Source organism: Motacilla alba, chromosome 5 (assembly GCF_015832195.1).
Source record: "Motacilla alba alba isolate MOTALB_02 chromosome 5, Motacilla_alba_V1.0_pri, whole genome shotgun sequence".
Classification (NCBI taxonomy): domain Eukaryota; kingdom Metazoa; phylum Chordata; class Aves; order Passeriformes; family Motacillidae; genus Motacilla; species Motacilla alba.
In genome coordinates this window covers 56,054,333-56,080,580 of record NC_052020.1, presented here as the reverse complement: position 1 = coordinate 56,080,580, position 26,248 = coordinate 56,054,333, and the positions used below count along the sequence as shown (strand labels likewise).

Here is a 26,248-nt window from a genome sequence, read left to right as displayed (position 1 = left end):
GTAGCAGCCAGCTCAAAGCTTGAGGGCAGCTCCTTGGTGCAGATGCTGCAGCCCTAAGGGGTGTTTGGAGCAGCATTTTGGCTTTCTGCACAATCCAATCCCACAAAACACTACACCCCACATGGGAGCTGTGTGTGGCAGCAGCCCTGCCCTCTCTTTGCTGTGTTTCTGACTCACACTGTCTGTCTGCCCATCTGAGGCTCGTTTCTCCTTTTCCATGTTTGATGTGCTTTGCCGTGGTTCACGTGTGCTGCAGGGTCTCCAGTGTCCTCTTGTGCTTCTTTGGAATGCATGGCTCATTTTACTCCTGGTAAATGAGTAACTCATTTAAAAATGCAAAGAAGGATTCCAGCATACTGGAGCAGAAATGCCCAAGACACAGTTTATCTCTTACAAGCAGCTTCTCATTCAAAGGTATTGTGTGGATTAATGAAAGACTTTTTATTGCAGGAACTAAATGTTCTGACATGCCAGAAATGTCCAAGTGTTATTATGCTCCACTCAAAGGACTTCTCTTTACAGACAAAAATGGTAATTTTATGCCCCTGCAGTGGAACCACAAGTACCATTTCAAGCCTTGTCCATAATTAGCTGCTCTTTCAGGTTTTTCTGGCAGAAATGGACTTATTTTACTTAGTGAAGTGGATGTTGGCTGTCCTGAATGACCGGGTTAGACGTGCAGTATCAATCAGGGTTCTTGGCTTAGCCTCTCAATAACAGTGCTGGGAATAGGGAAAGAAAGAAATTCAGATGAAGTACCTAAACCCCAATCTTCCCTTGGATTTCAGTTCAAGTGTCTGTATAACCAACAGATTCACAAATTACTTGTGGCCCAGAGCAGGGGGGAATTCTGTCAATGACTTCCACAGAAGGAAGATTTGTAGGTGTGTAGCAAACCTGCATGGGGGTGAGTCCTGGAAACCACAATGCTCTCAGAAAAGGCCAGTCTGTGAGGTCTCCAAAGCTTGGTTTCCCATGGAAAGCTTACTGCCAAGGAGTTTGGCATTTTTCTTTCCTTCTTTGCCTCCAGTTCATGCAGTCTTCTCAGCAGTGGGTCTGGCCACTGCTCTAGTAGCACAATTTGAGCTTTCCTGAAATCCAAATCTTCTCTAGCTGTTCAGTCAAAATGCAGATATCTGACCTTCAGTCTGCCTTACACACTGCCAGAACGTGATGATATCAGCCCTGCTGGGGCAGGAAAGTGTCTCTTGGATTTTCATTCCTGTGGGTTTGTGCTGATGCACTGGAGTTCACATTTTCCAGCTCAGACATGTAGATGAAATGCCGCAAGCATGGCTGTCTCCAGACCTTAGCAGCAGTCCTTAAATGTGCCTTGATTCCATCTCCTCAACTGCAAATGCACGGATAAAAGTGTGGAGGGAAATATGAGTCAAGCACAACCCCATCACGTATTGAATATTATTTCATCAACCAGACAGAAATAACTTGACTGCTACACAGGAGCACTTAACATTTTTGTAACACCATGCTCTCTCCAGGCAACCTGGCCTGCCTTGCATTTTTGTTTTTAGCAGCCTGCTGTTCATACAGAAAGGTGTTTCTGTAGCCAAGCAAGTAATTTTGTGTTTTGTTCTCCCTGTGACATTACTTCTGCAAGACACACAGGTCTCTAATCTGCACACTTGGACTTTTGTGTTCATGTGCACAAGTCTTAAACACTTCTGAAAATGTGAAAATCTGGAGCTTTGCATGTCACGGCAGATGAATCTGGGCACTTCAAAAGTAGATTGACAGGAAGTAAACAAAAATTTTGATGTTTATCTGAGGCCCTGTTTGAGACACCCAGACACTTCTGAAAGGACTTAACACCAGACGTCCCATGGCCCATCATCTGTTCTCTGAACAAAAAGACTCCTGTGCTGGAAAGAAGTGTTACTTGAAATGTGAAAAGAAGATAAATGTTTGAGGAGGAGGGTGACTCAGATGCTGGTGACAGGCCTTAATTCACCTTCTGGCTATTAACTGAAAATCTTTCCCTAGTACAGTGTATACTCGTGTTTAAATACAAACCATTGATCACTATAGCAACCCCTTTATCATATGAAGCACATTCTAGCTCTAAGATAAAAAAGCACTGTTGAACAGAAACCCACACACCCACTCAGCAAAAGGTAAGGTGAGCATCCATGGTTTTATCTTGTTTTATCAAGATGGCTTTTGTTTTAAAAGCAGGTAAAAAGATTGTGTGTGAATTGGTCTGCACATGTTGTGATTGTTTATTTTGAATTTTTATTCTGAATTTATTAGTACCCAAACTGAACAGAAGGAGCAGATGCTTCTCTTGGGAGATTTTAGAAGGGTATAAAGAATCAATATGTATTTAATCAGACTGCTTATCCCCATTATCATTGCTTTAGCTGTAGGAAAAGTATTGAATTATGAGTTAGCATCTAGAAATGGAATTGCCATTCCACAAGAAATTCTGACATGATGATTTCTTCTTCATATTAAACATAGTGCCTTTTTTTTTTAATTTCTAGCAGAACAAAATACAAAAAAATTAGCAGGTTCGGCTGAATTGGTTGATTTTAATAATGCAAAAAAATCCACCTTGAAAAGTAATTTCAGTGTATGTTCAAAGTAACAGGTTAAGTAGGTCAAATTGTTTTGCTAGTGCTTCAATATTAACATGAATGAAATGTAAAAATCCCTTTGTTTAGTTTTTGTCTATGTAGAATGTTTGCCAAATTAACCATCTCTTGCAAAACACTTAAATATTGATGAAACTTTTTGTTGGAAATGTTTCAACAAGTGCTGTTGCTTACTAGAGCGTATGGGGACTATTACACAAAATCAGGCAATTAACTACCATTGGCCTTTCCAGAAAGAGTTTGGATCCATATTTCACACAGCAACTGCCTATACTTGCAGGCGCAAGTGAGGAGAACAATTTCTTTTTAATTGGAATTGGAATCATAGAGGCAGTTGAACTCCACTGGAGGTTTCACTTCTCCCTTCTCTTTGCAGGAACACAATGAAGTGAACAGTGTGCCAGCTCATCATTGCGCCCACGAGCCCATCTGCAAATGTGGTGACCTGGATGTCATCTTCACTTACAAATCCTCAAGCCAAAAGCTGATAGCCACTGTCCTGGAGGCCAGGGACATCCCAGACAAGGACCGCAGTGGGGTGAACACCTGGCAGGTGCACGCGGTTCTGATGCCGGGCAAGAAGCAGAGGGGTAAGACGAGTGTGCAGAGAGGACCCATCCCCATCTTCCAGGACAAAATCACCTTCAGCAAGCTGGAACCGCAGGAGCTGAGCAGCCACGCCGTTCGCTTCCGCCTCTACGCCGTGCACAAGGTGGTTGGGGAGAAGATGATGGGGGAGCAGTTGTTCTACCTGAGAGGCATCAGCCAGGAAGGGGAAGTGAAGGTGACACTGCTCTTGGAGCCACGGAGTAACCTGAGTGTAAGTTTGGTGAAGGACTGATGGAGTCCCTAAAATTATTTATTTATTGGTGAATATGGTGTTCCTGACGTCTCAATCATTCAGGGCTGTCAGTGTATGACTGGCAGATCAGACCTGCTGTCACTCAAAAAGTTATCAGGAAGGGGAAGCTCGGGGTATTCCTTCCCTGTGCAAAGCTGTGTTTTATCAACAGCTCAGCTAGCAAGCTTACACGAAATCGTGTGGATTTACTACCTCTGCACGGCTCACCACACGCTGTGCCATTCAGATACAGCAGGTTGGTCTGGGAACCACCAAGGCATAATTAGTCTTAATTCCAATAAGGGCAGTGGTTCTTGTGCACCACTGTGTTGGTACTGCCAGTGCAGAAGATTCCTCCTTTGGCCCTGGATACCAGCTTGTGGATCTCCACTGTGCAGTTTCCATCTTGCCAGAAATGCTTAGTAATGTTCTTCTACATGACAGATGGAAGTGGAGAGCTGGGTCATGTGAAGAGGAACTGGCTGTGCTGCTTCTTAATTTTCCATGCACATCACAGTTGTATCCAGCTCTGGCTATGCCAATCAATTGGTGTAGATGAGCTCTGTCATGATTCATTGTCTACAAAAGCTCGGAGAGAGGTTGTGCATGTGAAATGAATAAAACATCCTACATCAGAGAGTTGTGGCAGCAAGGAAAGAAAGCAAGAAAATGCACAGTGCATGGCCAAAACCTGCCAAACTGAAAAGTGTATTCCATCCAAAAGCCATTATCAAGGAGATGTACAGAGTATTAGTGTAGCAGGATGTTTGCTTATCTCAGAGGCTTTGATTTACACTCGTGATAACACTTTACTCAGAGTTCCTCATCTTTAAAGAGAAAGTTCAGAGATGTGTTTTTGTAAGAGTGACGCTCTGATTCTTCTGGTGCCCCAGCATAATTAATTCTCAGTTATTGTAATTTCTTAGCAGAGATCTTACTAAACAAGGCCACAAGACACAAATTAAGGGGGGGAGGGGTGGTGAATGTCCTGATGATTCTCTCAGTGCTCTTTCCCTGCAGAGTGCAGATTCTCAGCTGAGTCTGTCAGCAATCTCTCACAGTGATAGCGCTTCCTCAACACAGTCCCTGTCGCATGGAGGGGTGCCAGAGCTGCTCGTGGGACTGTCATACAATGCCACTACAGGGAGGCTGGCAGTGGAGATGATCAAAGGCAGCCATTTCCGAAACCTTGCAATTAATAGGCCACCTGGTAAGTACTTTCACTGCTATTAAATGGTGCTGTTGAGCCAAAATTTGCTTTTTTATTTTCTTCCTCAAGGTACTCAACTAGAGCGTTTCTGAGCTGGCTTCCCTCGCAGAGCACCTGATTGAAAATTAAGTATTATTTCAGATCCATGTGCTGATAAATACTACAGGGCAATTGGAGGGAATCATCTGAAGGCACAGCTGATGAGACAATAATAACCAAATATCTGCTTTATTGCTCATAACTTTACAATATCTGATTATGGATAAAAATATACAATATATGGATATATACAATATATTAAAATATACAATATATTATGCATAAATATTCAATATATACAATAAATATACAAAATATACAATAGATTATGGATAAAAATATACGATATCTGATTGTGGATTAAAATGCTGCTGTACCCAAAGCACAGAATTCTCAGCAGATCCATTAAAAAAGAGAGAAGCACTATCCAAGTGTTTAAATGTTACCATGTGACCCACAGAGGCCCTGCCTGGTCCATTAAGTGTTTCCCAAGGCTACACTTGGTTTAGTCCCCTTGCTGTGCCACTGAGTGCTGGGTGAGCTGGTGCCCTGGGCCCTTTGGGGACCCTCCTGCTGTGAATTCTCCACTGCTGCAGAAGGAAATCTTCTGCAGAAAGAAGATTTGAAGATTGTTGCAACAGCTGAGTTTCCTCCCTCCGGTCCTAAAGGAAAAAATGGAAATTGCCAAAAGTAGGTTTAGTTGGTGCCTGAGCTGCAGTAAGTTCTGGGGAAGGATGGTGCTGGTAATGTCTATGATAGACATGGAGTCACAGCCACGGTTTGCTGCTGGCTGCCTCACTCAGGGGTTGAACAGGAGTGCCTCATTCATCTCCTGCTGTCCTTTGCCTCCTGTCTGAAACCAGCAGCTAAAGGCAATGTGAAACAACCTTTTTGTTTGCTTTCTGTGATGTGTGCCTGCTTGTCAAAGTAGGTAAACCTTTGGCAGTTCCTTGCCTTCTCTGGATTTGACAGAGTATCTCGAGCTACAAAACACTGAAATTGCTTTTGCAAGATGCTCTGCTCTTTGGTTCAGATCTAGCAAAATATTTACTAAATATTTCAGTACATGGATGTGAAAACTCAGGTTTTACACTAAACTATACTTAAGTAGATTACAGAAATTCTCTGTCATCAGTCAGTCCCCTGAGAATAAAGAGCAAGTCTGTGGAACAGTAAAACCCCTGACCCCAACTTGTGCAGCCCTGTCTTTTATTAGCTGTGACAACACACTCTTCACATGGGTTACTTAAAGGCATGTTCTTGTTTGCATGTGCATGTTTTAATAAAAGATTTTAAGTTGGGATCTTCTTTAGTAATTTAAAACAAGGGTGGACTGAGGCAACCATGCCCCAGCAGGAAAGCTCAATATAGGTCCAAATTATTTTTCAGGCAACTGTAATGCCCACTTTTTCCTGTAAATGAAATTTCATCCCTTCTATATCCAGATGATACAGACCAGTGTCAGATCAACTTTTAGGTGAAACACAGAAATCCATAAATTATTATAGGCAAACTCTGAACCTATCAAAATCTGCTTCTTTTATTCCAAGTCACATTGTTGCTTCTGCCTTCTGAATTGTTCTTCTGTGCCTGTAAAGCCCCCAGTAGTGTGGTGAGAAAAAGAAAACCCAGTGAAGCAGAAACTGAAAGAAATTAAAAAGAAGGAAGGAAACCAGCCCTTGTCTCGGTGCTGGAGTAGCACTTCACTGATAACCCCCCCAGGCACTGCAGAGCAGTTTGTTACTGTCTCAAACATGCTGCTGGGTGAATGAGGTGCTCAATAAGTCCTTCACAAAGTGAAGCTAAAACTGCTGAGCCCCTTTCTGGAGGGTGAGCAAAGAGCCCTTGTGTTTTCTTAAATAGGTGCTATTTGAAGTTCTGTTGTTCGAGGCTCAGAGGGAGTGATTTCTTTAAAGTATCATGGAAATTTTTTATATAATAGCGCTGTGGAACACTTAAACAGCGAGCCTAAACTGCTATTCAGGGCAGCCATTTATGGTAAGACTGATGGAGCAGAATTCCTCTCCATTCCCAGCCCTGGATACACAGAGCCTGTACAGGACCCACATGTGGTCCTGTCAGCTTTTAGGAATGGCAAAGGAGTTTTGAACAACAGCAAAGTCTCCAGCTGTGCTTTTTGCCCACCTTGACCCTCTTTTCTGCCACCTGTAGACCCACACCATGTGTGCTGCCTTCTTGGCACACATGCACAGGGATTTCTGTGTGTGCAGAACAAGGAACTGGACTGGGGCACTGGTGATTTTAGGTGTTAAAGGCTGCAGAGGCTGAAACAGATGGTTTTATAGAGAAGAAAAGGGAGATGGTGCATGTCTCAGTGTTTCCTGGGCACATTTTCTCCTTCACTTAAACCTTTCAACTGAGTCAGGTAAATGTCAAAGTCATGGTTGCTTACGTGGGTAATAAATGGGTTAGAAAAGAGCTGGGCAGCTTAGAGAAACTTAAATTGTGCAGGCAGTGTCATCTCTTCAGGACACGCATGTGGGATTTAAGAATAGTTTGGTCAAAGATAAGTGTCCAGGTATTGTTCTGGGGAACATGCTGAGTTACAGGCCTAAGCTTACATTCCCTGATCACACAAATAGATCCATTATCACCCAGAGCACTTAAGAGCACTCAAGAGTGTGGCTCCAGCATCGGACCATAAATTATCTGGGTGTGCCAAAAAGCCTCGTGCAGAAAAGCATCTACAGCTTTGTCAGATGTGGACACTGTTGGTATTTTAGTGCTAATGGCTTGTGTGCTGCGCACCTTATTCTTCTTGCTTCTTGTAAAAATCATTAACCTGTGCTAGCATTCTGTAGGAGTTCATATTTTGGTCTGTGGTCTCGTATCTTCTTAGAACAAAATGCAGTGTGTTCGTTTAAAGGGTGTTTATTATTAAAAAAAAAAAAAAAAAACAAGAGAAGGCTACACCACTGGCAGAAATGTCTTTAAAAATTTATAACCAGTTACATACAATGTGCATGGAAGTAATACCTTTGGATCACAGTGATGGACCAGGAATCATTTGAGCTAGTCAGTGCATAAACACAGCACAGAAATGTGTCTGCCCATGTGATGCTAAACCTTCATCAGCTGCTCTGCTGGGGGCAGCTCTATCTCCTCTAATCCAGCCTTCCTTCTGTTCCCTTCTGCATTTCTTTTGGGGTTTATGTCTCTGTGTAACGCAGTGTGAGAAGAACTATTGTGAAGTTATTCCCTTGCCTAAGAAAAGTCCTCTAAGCTTTTTGGCAGCTGCAGAATTAATCACACATAATAATTGCATCCGTGCATGATCATTATGATACCGGCAGCATATTAACCCCATTAAACAAATACAATACACTGATGCTGGAAAAGACAGGAGGAGAGAGAACAAGCTATCAGGATTTCTATAGGGAACAGGAGAAATTCTTGAAGAAAAGACTTGTCTGTAAACAAACATCTACCTGAGCCACAGGTAACAATGCCAACAAGTACAGAAAATGTTCCCATAGGAAAATTAGGATCTTTAAATTAGGATACTATTTGCTCTGGGAACAGAATACTTGAAAGCCACTAGTGGATTTTATTTTATCAGCTTATTTTTGAGGAAAGAAAAGTTATTATCCCTGTTACATTCCTGGAGAACAAAGGCACAGGTTAATTCCTTTAATTACTTCAAAGCAGGCCAGGAAGCTGAATAAAATAAATTAACTTTTAGCCTGCATATCTTGCTCTGAACAGGGAACTTGCTTGAGCTCCTACAGCTTTGTGATTCATGCTCCCATGTCATCAGTAATAGAAAAGGGATCTGTGCCAAGGCAAGCTGGGATGGATTCAGTCCTCCAGACATTGGATAACAGAGCAGTAGATGTGCTGGGAAGCTTCTTGCTGCTGACTGCTTGCCAATCAGAGACAGTAAGATTGCAGAAAACCACCTCTCCTTCTGCACATTCTTGTTGCCCATCCATGAATATAGCTGGAATAAGCTTATAATAAGAACAGCTGAGGAAGCTTTGTTCTGGGTGGAAAGGATGAGGCCAGATGCAAGGAGCCCCAGGAGGATGTCTCAGTAATGAGCAGCTGGGCAGTGAGGTGGAAGAGGAAGTGGGGATGAGTGTAAGATATTGCATGGGGACACAGGTGGAATTCAAACGTGATCAAGATGGACTCAGAGCCACTTGGGAGTGAAATATTAGGCTTATGGTAAATAGCTGCAGGAAAATGTTAACTCAAGGGTGACCAATAGTAGTGAAAAAACCCCAAAGTTAAGGTGGACAAAATGGAAAATTTGTATTGATTGTAAATACCCATTCACTGGTGTAATGAACACCGTTTGCAGTTCTGTCTTCCTCTGTTCAGACAGAATATGGCAGGACTGGAAAGATGTGGTGAGGAGTGTTGGAGACAATCAGGGGAATGGGAGCAGCTTCCAGCTGAATAGACTGTGCCTCCTACGATGCTGCAACAAAAGGAGGTGGGGGAGGATTCACGGAGGTCTCTAAGTATCATTGAGAAAGTGAATTAACAACAGAAATTTGCTGTCTTCTCCTGATACAAAACCAAAGGATGTTAAAAGGAAGCGAGGAGGGAGCGGGTTCTGAAGAGGAGACAGCTCTTCACCTGAGCTGTCAAATTCCTCCCTACAGAATGCCATGGATGCTGGAAGCCTGCTTCAGTTCTGCACAGCACAGGAGAAATCCACAAAGTTCCACAGAGGATTGTTAAATACAAAGCCTCTGGCTGAGGAAGTTCCTGAGTCACAACTCTCTGGAGATTCGAGAGTATTTGTGAGAGAACCAGCATATGCCATATTTTCATGGATTTATGTGTGTGTGGTACTGGGTGCTGTTGGGTGGATGGGCTGTCTGGCTACAGCTCTCCCCAGCACATGTGGGACCTGGGACTGAGCAGGCTTAGGAGAGCAGGTGTCACAGTCAAAACAAGTGAAAAAGGGACTTTCAAGGAGCAACTGCGAGATTTTTGCGGGGGATATTCCATAATAATTAGACATCCTGGGATAGTGTGTGGTTATCCAGAAATGTGGTTTTCAATATGATTTTCAATAGCTTTAGGTTTCTAAAAGGTCTGTGAAAAGCATAGTCCATGATACAGTTGCTGGGTATAGAAATGAAGATCTTTCTGAATCAAAGGACCGTATTTGAAATGGACGGATGGTGATGCTCTCCCTCTCCTGTGGCTGTGAACAAGAACGTTTGTCCTCTTCCAAAAGAAGCAGAAGAAAAAAGCCATTTCTACCAGAGTGGAACCATCCTAATTCCAAATTTCAGCTGGGGCTGAATGTTTAGTGGGAATCTGCAGTGGCACTGCCGAGCAGCAGCGTTTGCAGGAGATCTGATCACAGGCTGTGTAATCAAGCCGTGCCCGTGGGCACTGCTGCTGGAGGGGACAAAAGGCGGGCTTAAGCATCCTTCCATCCTGCTCCCGTTGCTGGGCAGGTGTGTATCCTTCCTGATCTGCTCTGCTGTGCATCCCTGCTTCCTCTGGTAAAGCCCCAACCCCCCCTCTGAGGCAGCAGCAATGCACTAATGTGGGGAGGAGTAAAAATGCCCTTATTAGAGGAGAGTCACGCTGTGCATCCCGAGAGGTGTCTGTGCTCTGCTTTAGCTGTGTCAGCCCGGGCTGAAGCTGCGCCTCCTCAGGGCTGAAGGGTGCAGGCAGGTGGTGAACTGGCTCTGCAGCCTGACACGTGTCCCAGGAGAGGGCTGGTGCTGTGAAATGGAGTGGACATGGGGTGTTGAGGCAGCAGAGGAGGATCACTGAAGAACTGAGCTTCTAGGTGCTCCAGAAGGAGCTTTCCTTCCTGGGATACCTGTGCAGTCGCTTCCAGGGAGGGCTCATCTCCTGCCCCTCTTGCATGTCACTGATGGCAGCAATTCCCTCCCCTCAGGCCAAACAGTGCTTCCAGGGACCAGGGCATTCTTTTCTGCTGCATTTTAAATTAAAGGCACTGCTGGTCTGTTCTCTGGTGACTCACATGTTGTGAAGATTGCCAAATCCCAGCCTCTCCCTTGTGAGGGAGCTGCCAGCCCCAGGAGAGGGAACCTGAGAAGAGGCTTGGTGGAACAGAGAAAGCAAAGCTGGCTTCTCAGCAATGTAGTAGGCAGCTCCCAGCTCTTGTATGATTTATACAGTAGGCCATAAACTGCCTTAATCTAGACTTTCATGACATGGGGTTGGGATCTAAAGCTTGGGTCTAATCCTCCTCCCTGCTATTTTACTGATCCAGCTGCCGTGAGCCCGGCTCAGAGTGTGAACGTTCAGTGTTCTGCCCCACTGCTGGTTGAAAGGGGAGGCAAAGCCAGCACTAATGGTCTTCTGGGCCTCAAACTGAGACCTCACATCAGGCTGCCTGTACAGAGCAGCACAGAGTCGAGCTCTGGGGCTGCTTTGCCACGCGGTGCTGCCGTTTATTATGTAGGCTGGGAGCGTGGGCTTGCCAGCTGGGGGAAATTAAGCTCCAGGCCCAAGGCTTTCTTCTGCTGTGGCTGTTATTAGTCTGGATTGCAGCATGCTGACATGGTTATCCTGCTTTTGGAAATGAGCTGGCTTGCCTGGAGCGCGGGTGGGAAAGTCCGCACGGCGCTGTGCGGTACCCTGCAGTCCTCAGACGTGAGGGGTCAGGAGTCTTTGGTTGTTTACTTCCTTTCTAAATATAAATTCAAGCAGGGGGGTTGGATGCTTTTGTATTTGCAGTGCTGTTGCTCACGGGTCAGCTTTACTAATAATGGTGGTGCTTCGTGTAAGTGAAAGCAGAACGCTCGCTATGGTCCCTGCTCCAAAAACAGGAATGCATAAATTACAGTTGATTATTCCCCTGAGTTGTCATTATCAGTTAGTTCCCTCAGAAGAATCATGACAGAAATGGGTCATTAGAAGAATCCTGGAAAAACTGATTGCCTTTGCAGATGAGCTCTCCAGAGGTGTTTGATGGTGGATGGAGACAGAGCAGTCTGCACGAGGAGAGGTTTGCCCAACCCTCTGGAGTAAGAAGATGCAGCACTAGCCCAAAATGTGTCTGGTTTATTACAGCATTCCTTGATTTAGTGCTTTTTCAGTCTGGTATTAAATGCTGAGATATTGGTATTTTATGTATACGTGGACATTGTGCAGTCCACTCATACCAGAGAGGCAAGATGAGTTCAGAGTAAAAATGCTCTGAACGCAGCAAGAACTTCTCTTCCAAAACCTGCATGGAAAGGAGAGCCTGGTAGATGTCATGCTAAAATTGGTCTTGGCAAAATTAGACTTTGTTCTTGAGTCTTCACAGACTTCTGTGTAACCGTGGGCAAGCTGCAGTCTCAGACACTCCCAGATATTTAGAGGTCTCACTCTTCTTCCTGTCAGTGAGATGGGTGTCTAAGCAGAAGGTGAGCACTTAGGTATTTTAAAGGATGTCAGCCCTAATCTCTTTTCCTTTTGTGCTTGATGGAGGTGGCACAAAAGTAAACACTCTGAAGAGCACAGAGTGCTGAGACACACGGTAATGAGGCCATTACTGAACCTGAGCATGTAATTAGGTGGAAAATGTTTGCCTTCATAATGAATAGATGCTCTTACACACACATTCCTCAGTAAATCACCAAGTTCATCCTTGCTGTAGCTCCACTAATTTCACTGTGTAACTGGGGATGGATTTTCTTTGGCAAAGTCAACAGGAGGGGAGAGCTTTCCATCCTAGAGGACCAGACTGGATCACAAGAAAAGCTGTGTTTTCTGATGAGATACCCAAAAAGAAGCTGCAAAGAGTGCAATGAAGGAAGGCAAAACTACAATCTTAAAATTTAGTTAGTGAAGCAGAATAACAGCTCAGCCTCATATGTACCAACTCTGCAAAGCAAATTTCAGATGCTAAATATATGATCCACACCTACTCTTTTATTTCTGTTCAGGCGAGCTTGATTCGTTTGGCTGGTAAAATACACCCAGTGGAATAAACTTGGGGAGAATTAGCAGCCTGATTTAGTTGTGACTTGCGCTGGTTTTGTGCCTGTATTTTCTTGGGGGTGAATAGGGCTCCTGGTACTAGCTCTGCCTTGACCACAGTCTCCTTCCAGCCTGATCCAGAGGATACATGAAGAATCCTCACCCACCTTGGCACTGAACAGGTGGGGTCTTGGTGCAGAATTATGTAGAAATCTGAGGTATATCAAAAAAAAAGCCAATTTTTCTGACTAACTCATTGGTGGTGTGCTGCTCATTTTCCCTCAAAGCCAGCTGTGTTATCCCTCACTTGCAGATGTTGAGGCCTCAGTCAGGGATGTGACATCCTGGAGTTTATGACTGTAAGACACACATTAATTGCCTGCAAAATTAACTGGGGCATGCTGAAACAGTATCCCATGAGGTGCTTTAGCTGTGGCACTTGCTTTAGAGTTAACACCTAAATCATCTGTACTGGTATCGCTGTCTGCTAGGTCAGTGCTGAATTATGGCATCTGCTTTTTGGATTATGGATTGGTTGACTCCTCCGGGCACTGTTCAGATGAATGTGCCTGCAGTTAGGTGTGATGAATCCCACCTGAGCTGCCAGTACTGGTGAAAGTCACAAGGAAGTATGACAGCAAGGTATACTAAAAGTAAAATCTAGACCTCAGTGCTTTCCCTCTCTTCTTAGTAAAAGAGATGCAGGCATGTGTGGGACGCCTTTCCCTAAAATAGCACAGAAAGGTAATGCTGGGTTGGTTGTGAAAAGAAAGAAAAATTTCAAAGTTCAAACAGAGAATTGTACTAGTTACCTGCTTGTTAGTATTTAAAAATCAGCCTGGTGGAGTTCTTCCAAAATTTTGAAATATCCTTCCCAGGGAAAAAAAAACAAACCCAAAAAATACATTAAAAAAATCTATAAAATCCCTACTTATCTTTATTTTCAGGGAGTGGCCTGCAGTCTAGACCAGCAGCCAGGACTTACACATGAGGAATGCTTCAGTGCACATAGTAGTTTTTCAGTGCCAAGTACAGTGACATCCCTACAAATACTGTAGGAGTTGTGTCTGGTTTCACGTTGAGTCAAGCTGGAACAGAGGGTCCTCTCTTGGGCTTTGTGTTCCTGATGAGCCTGAAGTTGTTACAGATTTCAGTCCCTCAACACTGAATATTACAGTGGAAATTAGTGGAAATTACACCTTTCAGTAAAGCGGGTTTTTTCCTTCCCAGACACAATCAGGAAATTGAATCAAAGCTTTTCCTTTCTGTGTGACAAGTTGGTCTTGGCTGGCAAGATCCTCTCCATCCCCAGTGTTATGTTGGGAGCCAGGCTGGCACCCCCAGCTAATGACTGGGCTGAACTTTCCCCGCAGTAACTCGATAGCTCTACAGCTGTGCAGGCTCACAATTTGCTCCTTGGTTGTCAGCCTCCTGACAGCTTTTTCAGTGGAACAGTTTGAGAGGAACGGGAAGCCCTGCTTTGGAGACGTGGAAGTGTTTTCACACCTGAAGTGTAATTTCACACCTTGTGTTGCTCAGTAGATAAGTGCATAAAATAGCACATCAAACGGGAACAGGAGAGGATAGAAAAGCTGCAGACAAGAGATGGAGGCTTGTTATTTATTTCCTATCTTCAGCACACTCTGAAATAATACTCACTTGCAGGAACCCAGGCACAGATTATGAAGAGGTTAGCAGAGGACTTGTCTAGCTAAGCAATCTGTCACTGTCATGTGCAGAGCAAGGTGAAAACTTACACTGAGCTGGGTCTGTGGAGCTCTGACACCACAGTATTAGCAACCATGTAACAGAGAACTGATTAATACACGAGGCAGCAGGAATTTAAAGAGTAGATTTACAGGAGCACTAAATCGCACCATCCCTTCCTTGTCTTTGCTAAGCGCGTTTTACTCCTTGTATGGGCTTAAATTGTAAATAAAATTGACCCAGCAAAAAAGTAATATGAGAATTCGGAAAAAAAATGAAACTATTATGGAGATCAAATAATTTCACTGTTTATGCAGGGTTTTTCCCCCCTCCTTTTAAAGACCCTTATTTTTTAGTGTCTCAAACAATAGATCATAGAGAGTGGTGCAGAGGCAAGGGCAGCCGAGGGAATCTTGGGTGAGACAACCCCAATGAAGCTTGATTGTGAGGGAGAGGAAGGGAAGGTGGGGACACCATTTGAAGTGGAGAATCCGTGGAGATGCTCATAGTTTTGGTTAGACAGGTTTGCTAGGACTGGATACCTGATATCCTGTTCTTTCCAAGACAGTGGTGTAGGCACACAGTTTGTGGTGATTGGGAGTGGGGCTGTGGCAGAGCCTCATCCCCAGTGGGTGCAGCTGTGAGAAGCAGGTGAGCAGCAGTGACAGCAATGAGCCCTGGAGTGCCCAGGGGCACTGAGCAACCACCAAAGGGAACAGAGGGCACACAGGTGCAGTGCATGAACATGGGGGGATAAAAGGCTGGGCTAAAGAGCAAGAAAGAGCTGACCCTTACAGCATTCTGAAGTGATATGGTGTTATGCTGTATGGGTAGGTGCTTGAAGCCTTCTGATGCGGTATGGTGTTGTTCTGTTTGGGGGAATGCATGAAGCCTTCTGAAACTGTATGGTGATGCTCTGTGTATCATGGCTGTCTCAATGGTGATATGTACCGCAACAGAGTGGGGCTGAAACATGCACCAGTTTTCTTCTCTCCCCACCTGAATATGAGAAAATCCCAGAGGTGCTTTCATCTTCTGCTTCTCATTCCATGGGTTTTACCATGAGCGCCATCCAGCCCTCATCTGCTATTCACTGCAGACTAAGCTGCTCTACTTGGATGGTTTTTGGGGGTGTTCTTTGACTGCCTGGGACTTTCATTTAGCCTGTCACCTGCCCAAAACATGTCATTTCCTCTTTTTTTTTTTTTGTCTTAGACACCTACGGGAAGCTCTGCCTGCGCGACTCGGTGGGTCAGGAGATGTCTCGCTGCAAGACCTCCATCCGCCGGGGACAGCCCAACCCCGTCTACAAGGAGACTTTCATCTTCCAGGTGGCCCTCTTCCAGCTCTCTGACGTCACCCTGCTGATCTCCATCTACAACAGGCGCAGCATGAAGCGCAAGGAGATGGTTGGCTGGATCTCCATGGGCCAGAGCAGCAGCGGGGAGGAGGAGCAGAGCCACTGGCAGGAGATGAGGGAGTCGCAGGGGACGCAGGTCTGCAGGTGGCACACGCTGCTGGAGTCCTAGTGGGGACCAGGGCAGCCTGCAGATCCTGGCACAAAGGGCTGTCTCCCCTTGCACTCTGCCAGCAGAAACCAGCTCTGGCGGGGCATGCTGCTTTAACCTGCCTGCTCAGCGGCAGCAGCTGTGGGTATCAAAGGTGGCAAGGCTTGGGAAGCAAGTTTAGTTCTTGCCTTACCAGCTTGCCCTGCATTTTCTGCATCCACATAATCAACCCTGGTGAGAAGCAGTGGGAACACCTGGAAAATCCTTTCCTTGGACATTGTCTTGCTCACTTTTCCATAGGCTTAATCACCACAGACTGATTCTGATGTGATGCTGTTTTTTTCTGGGGTAAACTCTCACTTCCCCCTCCTCCCTTATTTATATTAATGAAGTTTGCAAATATTCTTGCCACGCAGATAGCTCACAGAAAGGCTAACCTGCATGCAGATGACATCCTCTCCCTTTTATTATCGTGTTTCTAAGTCCTAGAAATAAGCATTTGATACCACAGTAGACTGGATGATATATTTTTCAGGCAGCATGAGAAAGCACTCTTGAATTCTCTGTCAACTTTTAAGTGCCTAGACATTCTTACTGTTCTCCTGTACTAACAATTGAAATAAGGACTAAATACTACTGGTATTTTTAATTAGGCACCCTGTGCACCTGTTAGCCTGCATTGACATAGGTTTGCACAAGAGATAACAAGCATCAGTTTTATATTGCATTATACAATGCATGTTTAGCTGTTTACTTGAAGTTATGGCTTCTGTCATCACAAATACCAAAAAAAGACCAGAACAAACTGCACAGCCACCTTTGTGCCTGAATCACTCCTTTCTGCATCGTTTTGTCCACGTTTTAATGTGATTTTGAGAAGTGAGATTCATTCAGAAAAGCATTCCTGTGAGATTTACAGGAGAGGGCTTCAGACCTGTGGTTTTTCTGTGATTCAGCAAAGCACTGCTCAGTTTGCTGAGGGCTCTTCTTCTAATCTCCCGTAATATCTCCTCGGGATATGGAAGGGGACTGGTTTTGGCAAGCTGAGCAGTAGAGGATGCCAGACCATGTCACCTAACCTGGGGAAGGAGCTCTCTTGCAGGCCAGGAATAGGATCCAGAGGGGCTTCTGGCTCTGCTGGACTAGCACTGGAGAAAAGAATTGTGCTTCCTGCCTCCAACTGAAAGCAATGCAAGCAACAGCCTTGCTGGATGAGGTGATGACTCTGTCACGTGGTCACTTTTCAGACTACACTGTCCTTTTCCATTTTAATCTCTTTTCCTGTCTCTGTGAGCTGAAGTCATGGAGATGATGGATGGAGGATGTGTCTCAGTCTGCTGCTTGGCTAAGTGGTTGTTGTTGCAGAGCTGTGTGTGACACAAAGGCGTGTGTTCCTCCTCAGTGGAATGCAGGCAGTGAGGTGCTGAGATCTCCAAATGCTATCAGCTGCCCAATCTCCCATTCCCCACACTCTCTAGGAGAGGACTGTCTTTTCTCCATTCCCGCTGATGACAGCAAGACACAGGAAATATTTTGCTGAAGAGGTTTGTCTTTACTGAGTCACTTCATGGTTTGCTTTTGCCATTTACAGAGACCTGGCACCAAATTCTGCCTCCTCCTGCACCACAGCCACTTCCTTTGCTCCGATGGTGCTGTGCAAATCTAACTAATGCAAATTTTGGCACTGGCTGTTTGACCAAAATTGGTCCTTGGTGCTGGTTTTTGTCACATCCAGGCTAGACAGGCCCTGAGGGCACTGCTGTGACACTCACAGGTTATCACTGGGTGTCACAGAGGCTCTGCCTGGCCTCAGGAGGCAGACAGAATAATCTGCACAGAGCAGCACTTCTGGTACAGGTGATACGAGTTATTCTACAGACCACGCTCTTGTATCTTCTTATCACCTGTCTGAGCATCATTTTTCCAGGGAGACTGGTGGGTATTCTATGCAGGAGGGTTTTCCTCCACTGTCTAGATAAGCTGGCACGCCTGCTTTGCACTACTGGGGCTTTGAAACACAAAAGAGGGTGTAACCCAAATGCAGCTCACCCAACAAGTGTGTTCTTGACTGCACTGCCAAAGCTGCTGTATTACCAATGCAAGAAAAAGTGAACATCTGAGTGGTAACCAGCAGAAAAGAACTTCATTTGTCATACCCTCTTCTGCTGGGGAAAAATAAAAAAGTAGAGGAAATAGCCTAATTCAAAAGGTGCATTTGCTGATTCTAGCTGTTTTCCAATCTGAACTGCATAAAATGTATATGCAAGTGTTTATAATTAATTTTATTACCTGGAATGAGTGGGTGTAATAAACTTACTGAGATTCTCTTCAGAACTTCTTGAACCTGCAAAGCCTTGCCTGTGCTTCATGATTAGCTAAGGAAAAAGTGTGAGTTCATAAAACATTTCAGCAGTGAACTGGAGATAACCCAGATTTATAACAGCATGATTGGAAAAAAAAAAAAAACCTAATGAAAAAGATAATTTAAAAAAACAATGAAGTACACTGGGTTTGGACTTCCATGCTGTTTTCACATTAAAGTCTTTTATGAAGATATGGCATTAAGGGAATTGAATTTTAATATATAATTTCATTTTGGAGTTTTTGGAGTCAGAGAAAAGCAAGTGAAAATGGCTTACTTAGAGTAAGTCAATACCTAAGCACGTGTTAAAACTTTGCTGTTCAAGGGAAGCAGGTTGCTGCATCCTTGCTGCCACATTTTACCCTTCTATTTTGTCAGAGAATATTGAAGGGAGGGGGCAAGGGCTGTGGCAGGGGGACCATTGGGTTTTTAGAGCTACAGCTAAAACTCTTGGCATGTCCATGCCTTGAGAAGTGCTTTTGTGTGGTCCTTTATGTTCCTACTAAAGCAATGGAGAAATTAAGTAATCTTGGGATGAGCAAGGTGCTGGGGGTACTCATGTTTGCTAGTTATATTTTGGGATTTTTGTTGCTTTTGTGGTTTACTTTTCCTTCTGTTATTGGCTGTCTGTGAAATGGAGGCTTTGCAGCAGCTCTGGCATATTCCAAAGCTCCTGTAAATTCTTCCCATTGACAGATTGAATTAGTCATTGCTAATATTGATACAGGCTGGGCTTGTGCTCATGGTCTTTCTTATGCAAACACCACTGCCCTTTTAGCCACTGCTTTAACCCCTTGTTTCCTTTGGAAGTGGCTGACAAGGCCGAATTTCCAGGAAGTTTTGCATTCCATGGGAATCCTGACTCTCACTTGACCCGTGGATGGCTGGTAGACCCTGTGCTCCCCTGGCCCTCTCCATGTGGATGCTGATCCTCTCTGCTCCTGTGGGGTTCCAGGTGGGAGAACAGCTGTGAGAAAGCCATGGGGATTTCAGGCAGCAGGATGGAAATGGATAACCTGGTTCTGGGATGCTTGGGAGCACACAGGTCTAGATTATGGATATTTCCTAATGCACTCATGTTTTCTAAGATAATTTGTTCCCTTTTGACACCACTGTTCGTAATCTCTTTATAGTTTATTTGAATTGTCTTTAAAAAAAAAAAAAAAAGACCTGAAAATGTGGAAAGGGATTAACTGCATTGGTCCAGAGTATTATGGGCATGTGCCCTGGATACATCTCTGTATCTTGAACAGCATTGTTCAGCTGATTGCAGCCTGTTCTTTCCTTGTTCTCTCCCCAGCCACCATGCCCCCGTCCTGCCAAGCTCTCTGCTGCTATTCTACTTTTTCTTTTTTAATGTTTATTGACAACAGAACAGAGTGATCTCACCGTGTTTCTACTCCCCATAATAACGGTGATCTTCAGCTGATGCCCACAGAAATGAGTTCCTTTTTTAGCCCGCTGAGCTGCAGCAATCGCTGAAGTGCCCATTTGCAAAGGCTTTATCTGGATGATCTTCCACATCCTTTGATTTGTCTGGGCTTCCTTTTTGCCAGTGTCTTTAATTAGCTGGACCCTGCTGTGGCCTGCTAGTTCCTGTTGCTCTGCCTTGTCTGCCTTTCCCTCCAGGGGCAATGTGGGCTGTGCAGCTCCCGGGTAGGTGGACAATGCTTGGGTGTATTTTTAGCAGCTGCAGATCCTGAGGAGTTATTTGGTGCTTTACATAGCTGACTGATCTTCAGTCATGGATGGCCTTAGAAGTTCCTGGATGCACAGATCCAAAGGCTGCCAGCTGCTATTGATCATTTTCCCAGCATAAAGCTGAAGGTGGCAGCTTGGCAGAGGAGCAGGCTTTTCCTCTGGTGGCATTTCATTTTCCCGTTCAGCTGGAGCTGGCAGTGACCTTGGAGCTGGCGTGCCTGCAGTGCTTGCTTTCCACTCCCATATTTATCATCATTTTTAATCTGTGTGATCACAGCACTTCATCTCTCTGCCTCTCTCTCTCATCTCTCGTGCCTTCTGCCCTTCAGCGTGAAAGGTGGACTGAAAGGCTGAGCAAAGAATATGGCATTCTCCAAATTCTCCACCATTTTATCCCCTCCCAGAGGGGTCATCCCAAAGTTGTGATGTTCCTGATCAAGACCTTGCTTCCCTGCTCTCTTGTCCATTTGTGGAGTTTGAAGTTTGTTGGTTGGGCTGTGACACTTAAATATTTACAGAGTGACACCCTTTCACCTCGATGTGGACCAAGCTAATGGCAGAAGAAAGATCCTGGTTTGTATTTGCTTTCTTCCTTTTCTCATGGGCATTGTGCTCTGCAAAAGGACAACGGAGCCTGCAGGAATTAGTATGCAGGAACATCCTCTTTCCATTTAAAATGTGCTAAGTGTGATGTTTGCAGCTATGGTTTGAGGGGAAGAAACAAAGCAGCCAGGGTTTGTACAGAAGCTCACACTTTGAATGAGGCAGGTTTTTCTCTCCAGCATGTGATACCCCAACAAATACATTCTCATATCCCAGGAAGCAGTGCTGGCTCTGAGCTCATCTGCTTCTGTGATACAAGGAGCCAGAAGATGACAGATCCTAAAGCTTGGAAAGGCATCCAAGATAATTCCACAGAGCTGGTCTGGGTGTTTATTTGGGATCTGGTGAGGATTTAACAAGCTGTCATGCAAGAAATGAAAACCCAGGCGGTGGTGGTGGGGGAGAGAGGCAGGAGGGGAAGGCTCTTGGTGTGCTTGTGCTGCTGTAGAGCTGGGAATTCGCTCACTCCTTACTCCAGAGAGCAGCCCAGCCAGGCTGCAGTGGCATCAAGCCTGAGCTGAAACCCAGTTTCTCTGCATGACTCTTGAGCTCCAGCTCTGCTGAAGGCACACAGCTTTTTTATTCAGTGCAGAGTGAGCTTGTGTCTTCCTGCAGCCTACGCTGTGGGCTCTAAGAAATGAATGTGTAAATATTTTGTCTCTCACAGCAGCCCAAGGTCATCTTTCTGGAACAGCAAACAGGCACAGAATCCAAAGAAGATCAGTCTGTCATATGAGTAAGGTTAGCATCTGCACTTACAAATGACAAAGGCTATTAATCCTCATGCTGTAATCCCCAAGCTGTTTGCCAGCTGGCAGCAGGAAGATGCTCCTGTTCAACCCACGCAGCTATCCATGTTTTTTCACCTTTGTAAAGCAGATATAGGTCAATACTGTAGCCTCAATAAAAAACTTGGTAGATGCCATTCATCTCTTTTGGCATTATAATCCCTTTCTTCTCCATGCAAACTCCCTACACAAATGAAGGGATAAGAGGAGAGCTCTGGGCTGGGCTCTCCCTGTGCTGCTCCTCCAAAACAGAAGGCTGAAGGTGAGATTTTTTCCCCTCTTCTCTGCTCCTGAGTTTGTCCAGTGGATTAATTTTGAGATCTCTCTGCAAAGCTGAGCAACCTTAGCAAAGCTCTGTCACTAGACGGGTCTTTACACCCAGAGCAGAGAAAACCTAATTCTTGCAGAAGGCAGACAAAATTACAGTGATGGGACTTTTTTTGGTCTTAATTTGGGAACCTGCATCGGATTAGGGTATTGCCCTGAATCCTATGAGGTATCACTGGTGGAGCTGAAGGAAACTGCAGGTAGTGATGCAGGTAGGATGTGAGAGTCTGACCTCACACACCAAAAACCTGTATGGTCTCTGGGTTGTCCCCAGCGAGTACTGGGCAGCTGGGGTTGGAAATAGTTGAGGCAGAAACACAAAAGCCAGACAGGAGCTGTGAAACTCCATTGAGGTCTGTTACTTGCTCATCTCTCAAGGAAATTGGAAAGCAATTTTTTTTTTTTTGCTGTAACAGAAATCATAGCTGCTTTGGCAGCTGCAGGTGTGAGGAGCTAAGGATGTTTCCTCCTTACTTTTGTGTGTTTCCTCTGGCTGTGGTGGGGGACATCAAATGGACACTAAATACTCTGGAGGTGTTTGTCCCCTGTAGAGTCATTCCCAGTGTGAGCTGATCTTACTGAGAAACAAGAGACAAAAAGCTGATATTGGCCATGGGTGAGGAACAAGGATTCAGGGTTCACACAAAAGCAGGATTCTTCCTGAGCCCCACAACCATTAATTAGCTGTGACCTTCAGGGAAGGCACTTCATCATGCCAAATGCTTCCCTCTCCCTTCATTTCTCTTTGGGTACATTGCAAATTTCTCTCTTCATTAGCAGCTAGGAAAAAAATCATATAATTTTGCCAGCTTTCCTCATCCCTGTTGTCTTGTTAGCACTTTCCAGGTGTTTTTCCTTCATGCTGTCTCCATCACTGCATCTCCCATCCTCTCATTAATATCTACAGAGGTCTGGTCCAAGGCAGGTCAGTGCCTGGCAGCAATATTTTATGTTCATGGTGCTCAGGATAAAACCTGTCCTCCAATCCCTTGTCACTTTGTGGCACGTCAAGCACAAGTTTTCCAATTAAACTGGTATCACATCTCTCCTGTGTTTCTCTGCTGGCATTGCTGTGGTTTGTGTCTTGCTGGGCTTTATTCTCAGCTGTAACTTCATTGACTTTTCCCAGCAGAGAGTTTTGTTTGTCAAGAAGAGTAAATGAAGTAATCATTTGGTAGACTTAGCATTTAAATACTGCGTGACATTTATATGTGTGTGTGTATATATAAAAAATGGTTTTTATGGCAGAGTGCCACGAGGCATTTGCATGAAGCACATCCCAATGTATATTTGACTGTTGATTTAAATACACAGTATGTAATAAGTTATTTTTAGTGTGTATTGACTCTTTTCTATATTGGAACAATATACCATCTCTGGCAGGGCTTTGTTGTCTCTGTTGTGGGCACAGCTGGACACTGCAGACACTGAGGTGTGTCCTTGTCCTGTTTCCTCTTTGTTTCCATGAGGTGGGAGTCGCTCCCCTCAGGAGCTTTGTGGGTGGGTAGATGTCCCTGCTGGGGTTTGTTGCCACAGGACAGTGTCGTGAGCCTCCTACTGCACCTCCCTGCTGGTGTTTAGTAGAACATTTCATATTTCTCCTTCCTCTGCTGTCACCTCCTCAGCACAGAGAGCTGGTTGGTGTTTGGAGTGATTCAGCCCCGTGGCTGAGGGAGCACCAGGAGCAGTGGAGATCCCAGCTCCCCTTTCCCAGCCTGAGAGCACAGAACCACTGAATGGTTTGGGTTGGAAGGGACCTTAAAGACCATTTCATTCCAACCCCCTGCCATGTGAAATCTCCCACTAGACCAGGTTCCTCAGAGCCCCATCCAACCTGGCCTCGAGCACTTCCACATCCACAACCACTCTGGGCAAGCACAAAATTTATCTATAAATTGTTTACTTTAAAAACTAACAATACAGACAAATTAATAAAAATGCCACGCCCTTAACTTCTGTTGGTGCAAAAGCAAGGCTTCTAGAGCTTGCATTTATTGATGAATTATTTTTATGGTAAATAAATCTATAAAGGGAGAACTTTTCCTACTATGAAGGTTATAAGAAACAAATTCATATGTCCTTTTCACTTTTGTAAAGTTGAAAGATTTGCACTGAAAATTGTACCTTGGATCTGGTTACTGAATGGTTGGCATTGACTGGTGAGGGGCCACTGGGATGGTGTGAGCATTGTTTCACTTGCTGGCTGTGTGATTGAAAGAGATATCTGCAGTGCAAAACTGTGATGAAAAGTACGAGGAAAAGATGTTTAGATATTCCACTGGAAACTGGTATGGGTTTATTCTTAGCTTTTCATGTATTTGACAATGAAACATTTTTTATTTTACTTAAGTGCTAACGTGCATGATCATACAATATATTGCCTCTTGCTAATTATATGCTGCGTTAGGAATACTAATGTCTAGATGATATCTGACTGGAAAAAAAAATCAGCATTAAACCCAGCTTCTGCAGAATTCTGGGCTGAAACTACCCTTGCACACACCCAGCTGTCCACACCTTAGAAACAGTCATATTTTGTTATGGAGAATGCTGCTGTTACAGGTTTATCAATAAAATAGAAGCAGATGGCTCATGTAGACATGCAAACCCAGCCTATCTTCTCCTTTTTGTTCTGGCTGTGGCAGAACGAGTGAATATGCATCCAGGAGAGGGGGAGTGCTTTGTTCAGAGCAGGGATGCAGGTGCCTGGTGCATAATGCAGGACTGGGAGGAATGGGAAGTGTCTGCCCTGCCCTTGGTCCCCCTGTCCATCCACATGGACACAGGGGCTCTGTGGCAGCAGGATGGGGTGTTTCAGGGGCTGAAGAGATTCATGGGTCCCACTGATGCCTTGGAGTGGCTGTCTGAAACAGAGGCTAGACAAAATTTAGAGAATAAATGAGGGTATTTATTGAAGGCCTTCACTAGGGACACCTTGGGCAGTCAAAGCCTCTGAGGGGCTACACCCAAGGTGGACAGCAGTCACAAGTTTTTCATACAGGTACAAGTTTGGTCAATTCACATATCAGGGGTTAATCCTCCAATTACAGTTTCAGGTAATGAAGTAATTGACTCCAAGTTTGTCCCCCGAATTCACTGTTGTTTGCATCTCTTGGGGCCTGAGACAATGAAGTATCTTTGAGTTTCAGGCCTAGAGAGGAATTGTTTTGTCAGAATAAAAGGGGAGAACAGCAGCTGACAGGCTATGGAGTTTTAGAGTTACACACTAAAGGGTCTGAAAAATATAAAAGCTAAATCCTAAGGCATCACCATCTTGTCTCTGCTTCCCTCTGCACAGAGCTGTTCAGCCAACTCTGTGAGGGGAAGGAAAAGTGCTGGCTGTGCCTTTGACATCTGCTCTTCTCTGCTGTCTCATCCAGCCCTGGCAGGAGTTGGGGGAGAAGCCCCTGCAGCCCCCTCTGTGGTGGTACCCTGGACTCAGCATTTCTCCTGCACACCAGGGATGTGCGGGCACACGGAGTCAGTGTCACCAGTGTCCCTGCTGTGTGTAGACACCAGCCTTGCTGCCATCCTGGCTGTGTGTTTGGGGCATGGAGGGATGCCCCCATTGAAGCTGGGGTGGCCACTTAGTAGAAATGAAGGTAAGAGCTCAAATGATGAGCTGGAGAGGTGAAATTGGGCCAACAAAGGGTGTGTCTGTGTCTGGTGGCTACTTTTGCTTGTATCTATCTTCAGTCATGATGTATTTGTGAGTGGCTTACTTCTGGCAGGTTGCAGTTGTAATCCCTGCCCACATTAAGATGGAGAGCAATAGAAGCTAAAAAATTCCCAGACTGGTGACTTTGAACTGGGGTGAGTTTGTTCCTCTCAGAATAGCAGTGCCAGATTTGAGGGAGACATGAGAAACCACGATTTCTGCAGCCCTGCTGGCACCCACAGGGTTGGCTTTCCAGGACCAGCCCTGAAATAGAGTTTCTTTTTCTGGCAACAGTTGGTAGCTTCAGTGCTTGGAAACCTCAGCAAAGGCAGCTGATACCAGACATGTCTGAGGACACAGAAAACCCAGCCCAGGGCCCTTCATCTTAAAGACAGCAGAGAAATGGGATATGCTGGGAGGCTCAGAGAGAAATTAGGGAGTTTGGAAAAACTCGCCCTCCTTGGTGTGAACTGGGGATGAAATACATGTTTTGCTAAAGGGCTGACCTTTGTGGGTGACCAGGCTCAGCTGAGAGGGCTGGCAGGGGCTGCAGGGTGGGCTGGGGTCTGCTCTGGGTTGCAGCACTCCCCCAGCAGCTCTTCCAGGCACAGAGGGGGATCTGCAGAGCCAGGCACTGTCTGCAAGCTGCTCAGGGCTTTGGGAGCTCAGGTGGGCGCTGCTGCCAGGGACTGAGCCAGTAGCAGGACAGTGTTTTCCTGGCTATCCTAACACTGCTTCACCCCATGCATTTTCTGAAAACCACTTAAAATTCTCCCTGCCCAATCAACCAGCCTCAGCTCTCCCACAGCTCACCCTACTCCTTGCCCCCCTGTCACCCCAGTGCCGAGGGATGCAGGTGATGGCTCTGGAGGACTTGGGCACTGCTGGGAACATCAAGCATTGCTGTTCCCGCAGCCTCACCCTGAACTTGTGGGGCTGTCCTCAGCCTCAGGAGGGTTTTCC

General features: G+C 45.2%; 1 protein-coding gene across 12 annotated transcripts in view; it reads left to right on the top strand.

Moving 5' to 3' along the window:
• SYT16 (synaptotagmin 16) overlaps positions 1-22,955 on the top strand; it is a 107,157-nt gene extending 84,202 nt beyond the window's left edge. For all 12 annotated transcript variants that reach the window (XM_038139086.1, XM_038139082.1, XM_038139081.1 and 9 more), the window contains 3 exons: positions 2,989-3,432; positions 4,474-4,663; positions 15,554-22,955. In XM_038139086.1, coding sequence (XP_037995014.1) covers positions 2,989-3,432; positions 4,474-4,663; positions 15,554-15,867 — 948 coding nt within the window. In that variant the 3' untranslated portion in view covers positions 15,868-22,955. The remainder of the gene's footprint in view (positions 1-2,988; positions 3,433-4,473; positions 4,664-15,553) is intronic.
• Positions 22,956-26,248: the final 3,293 nt, after the last annotated feature.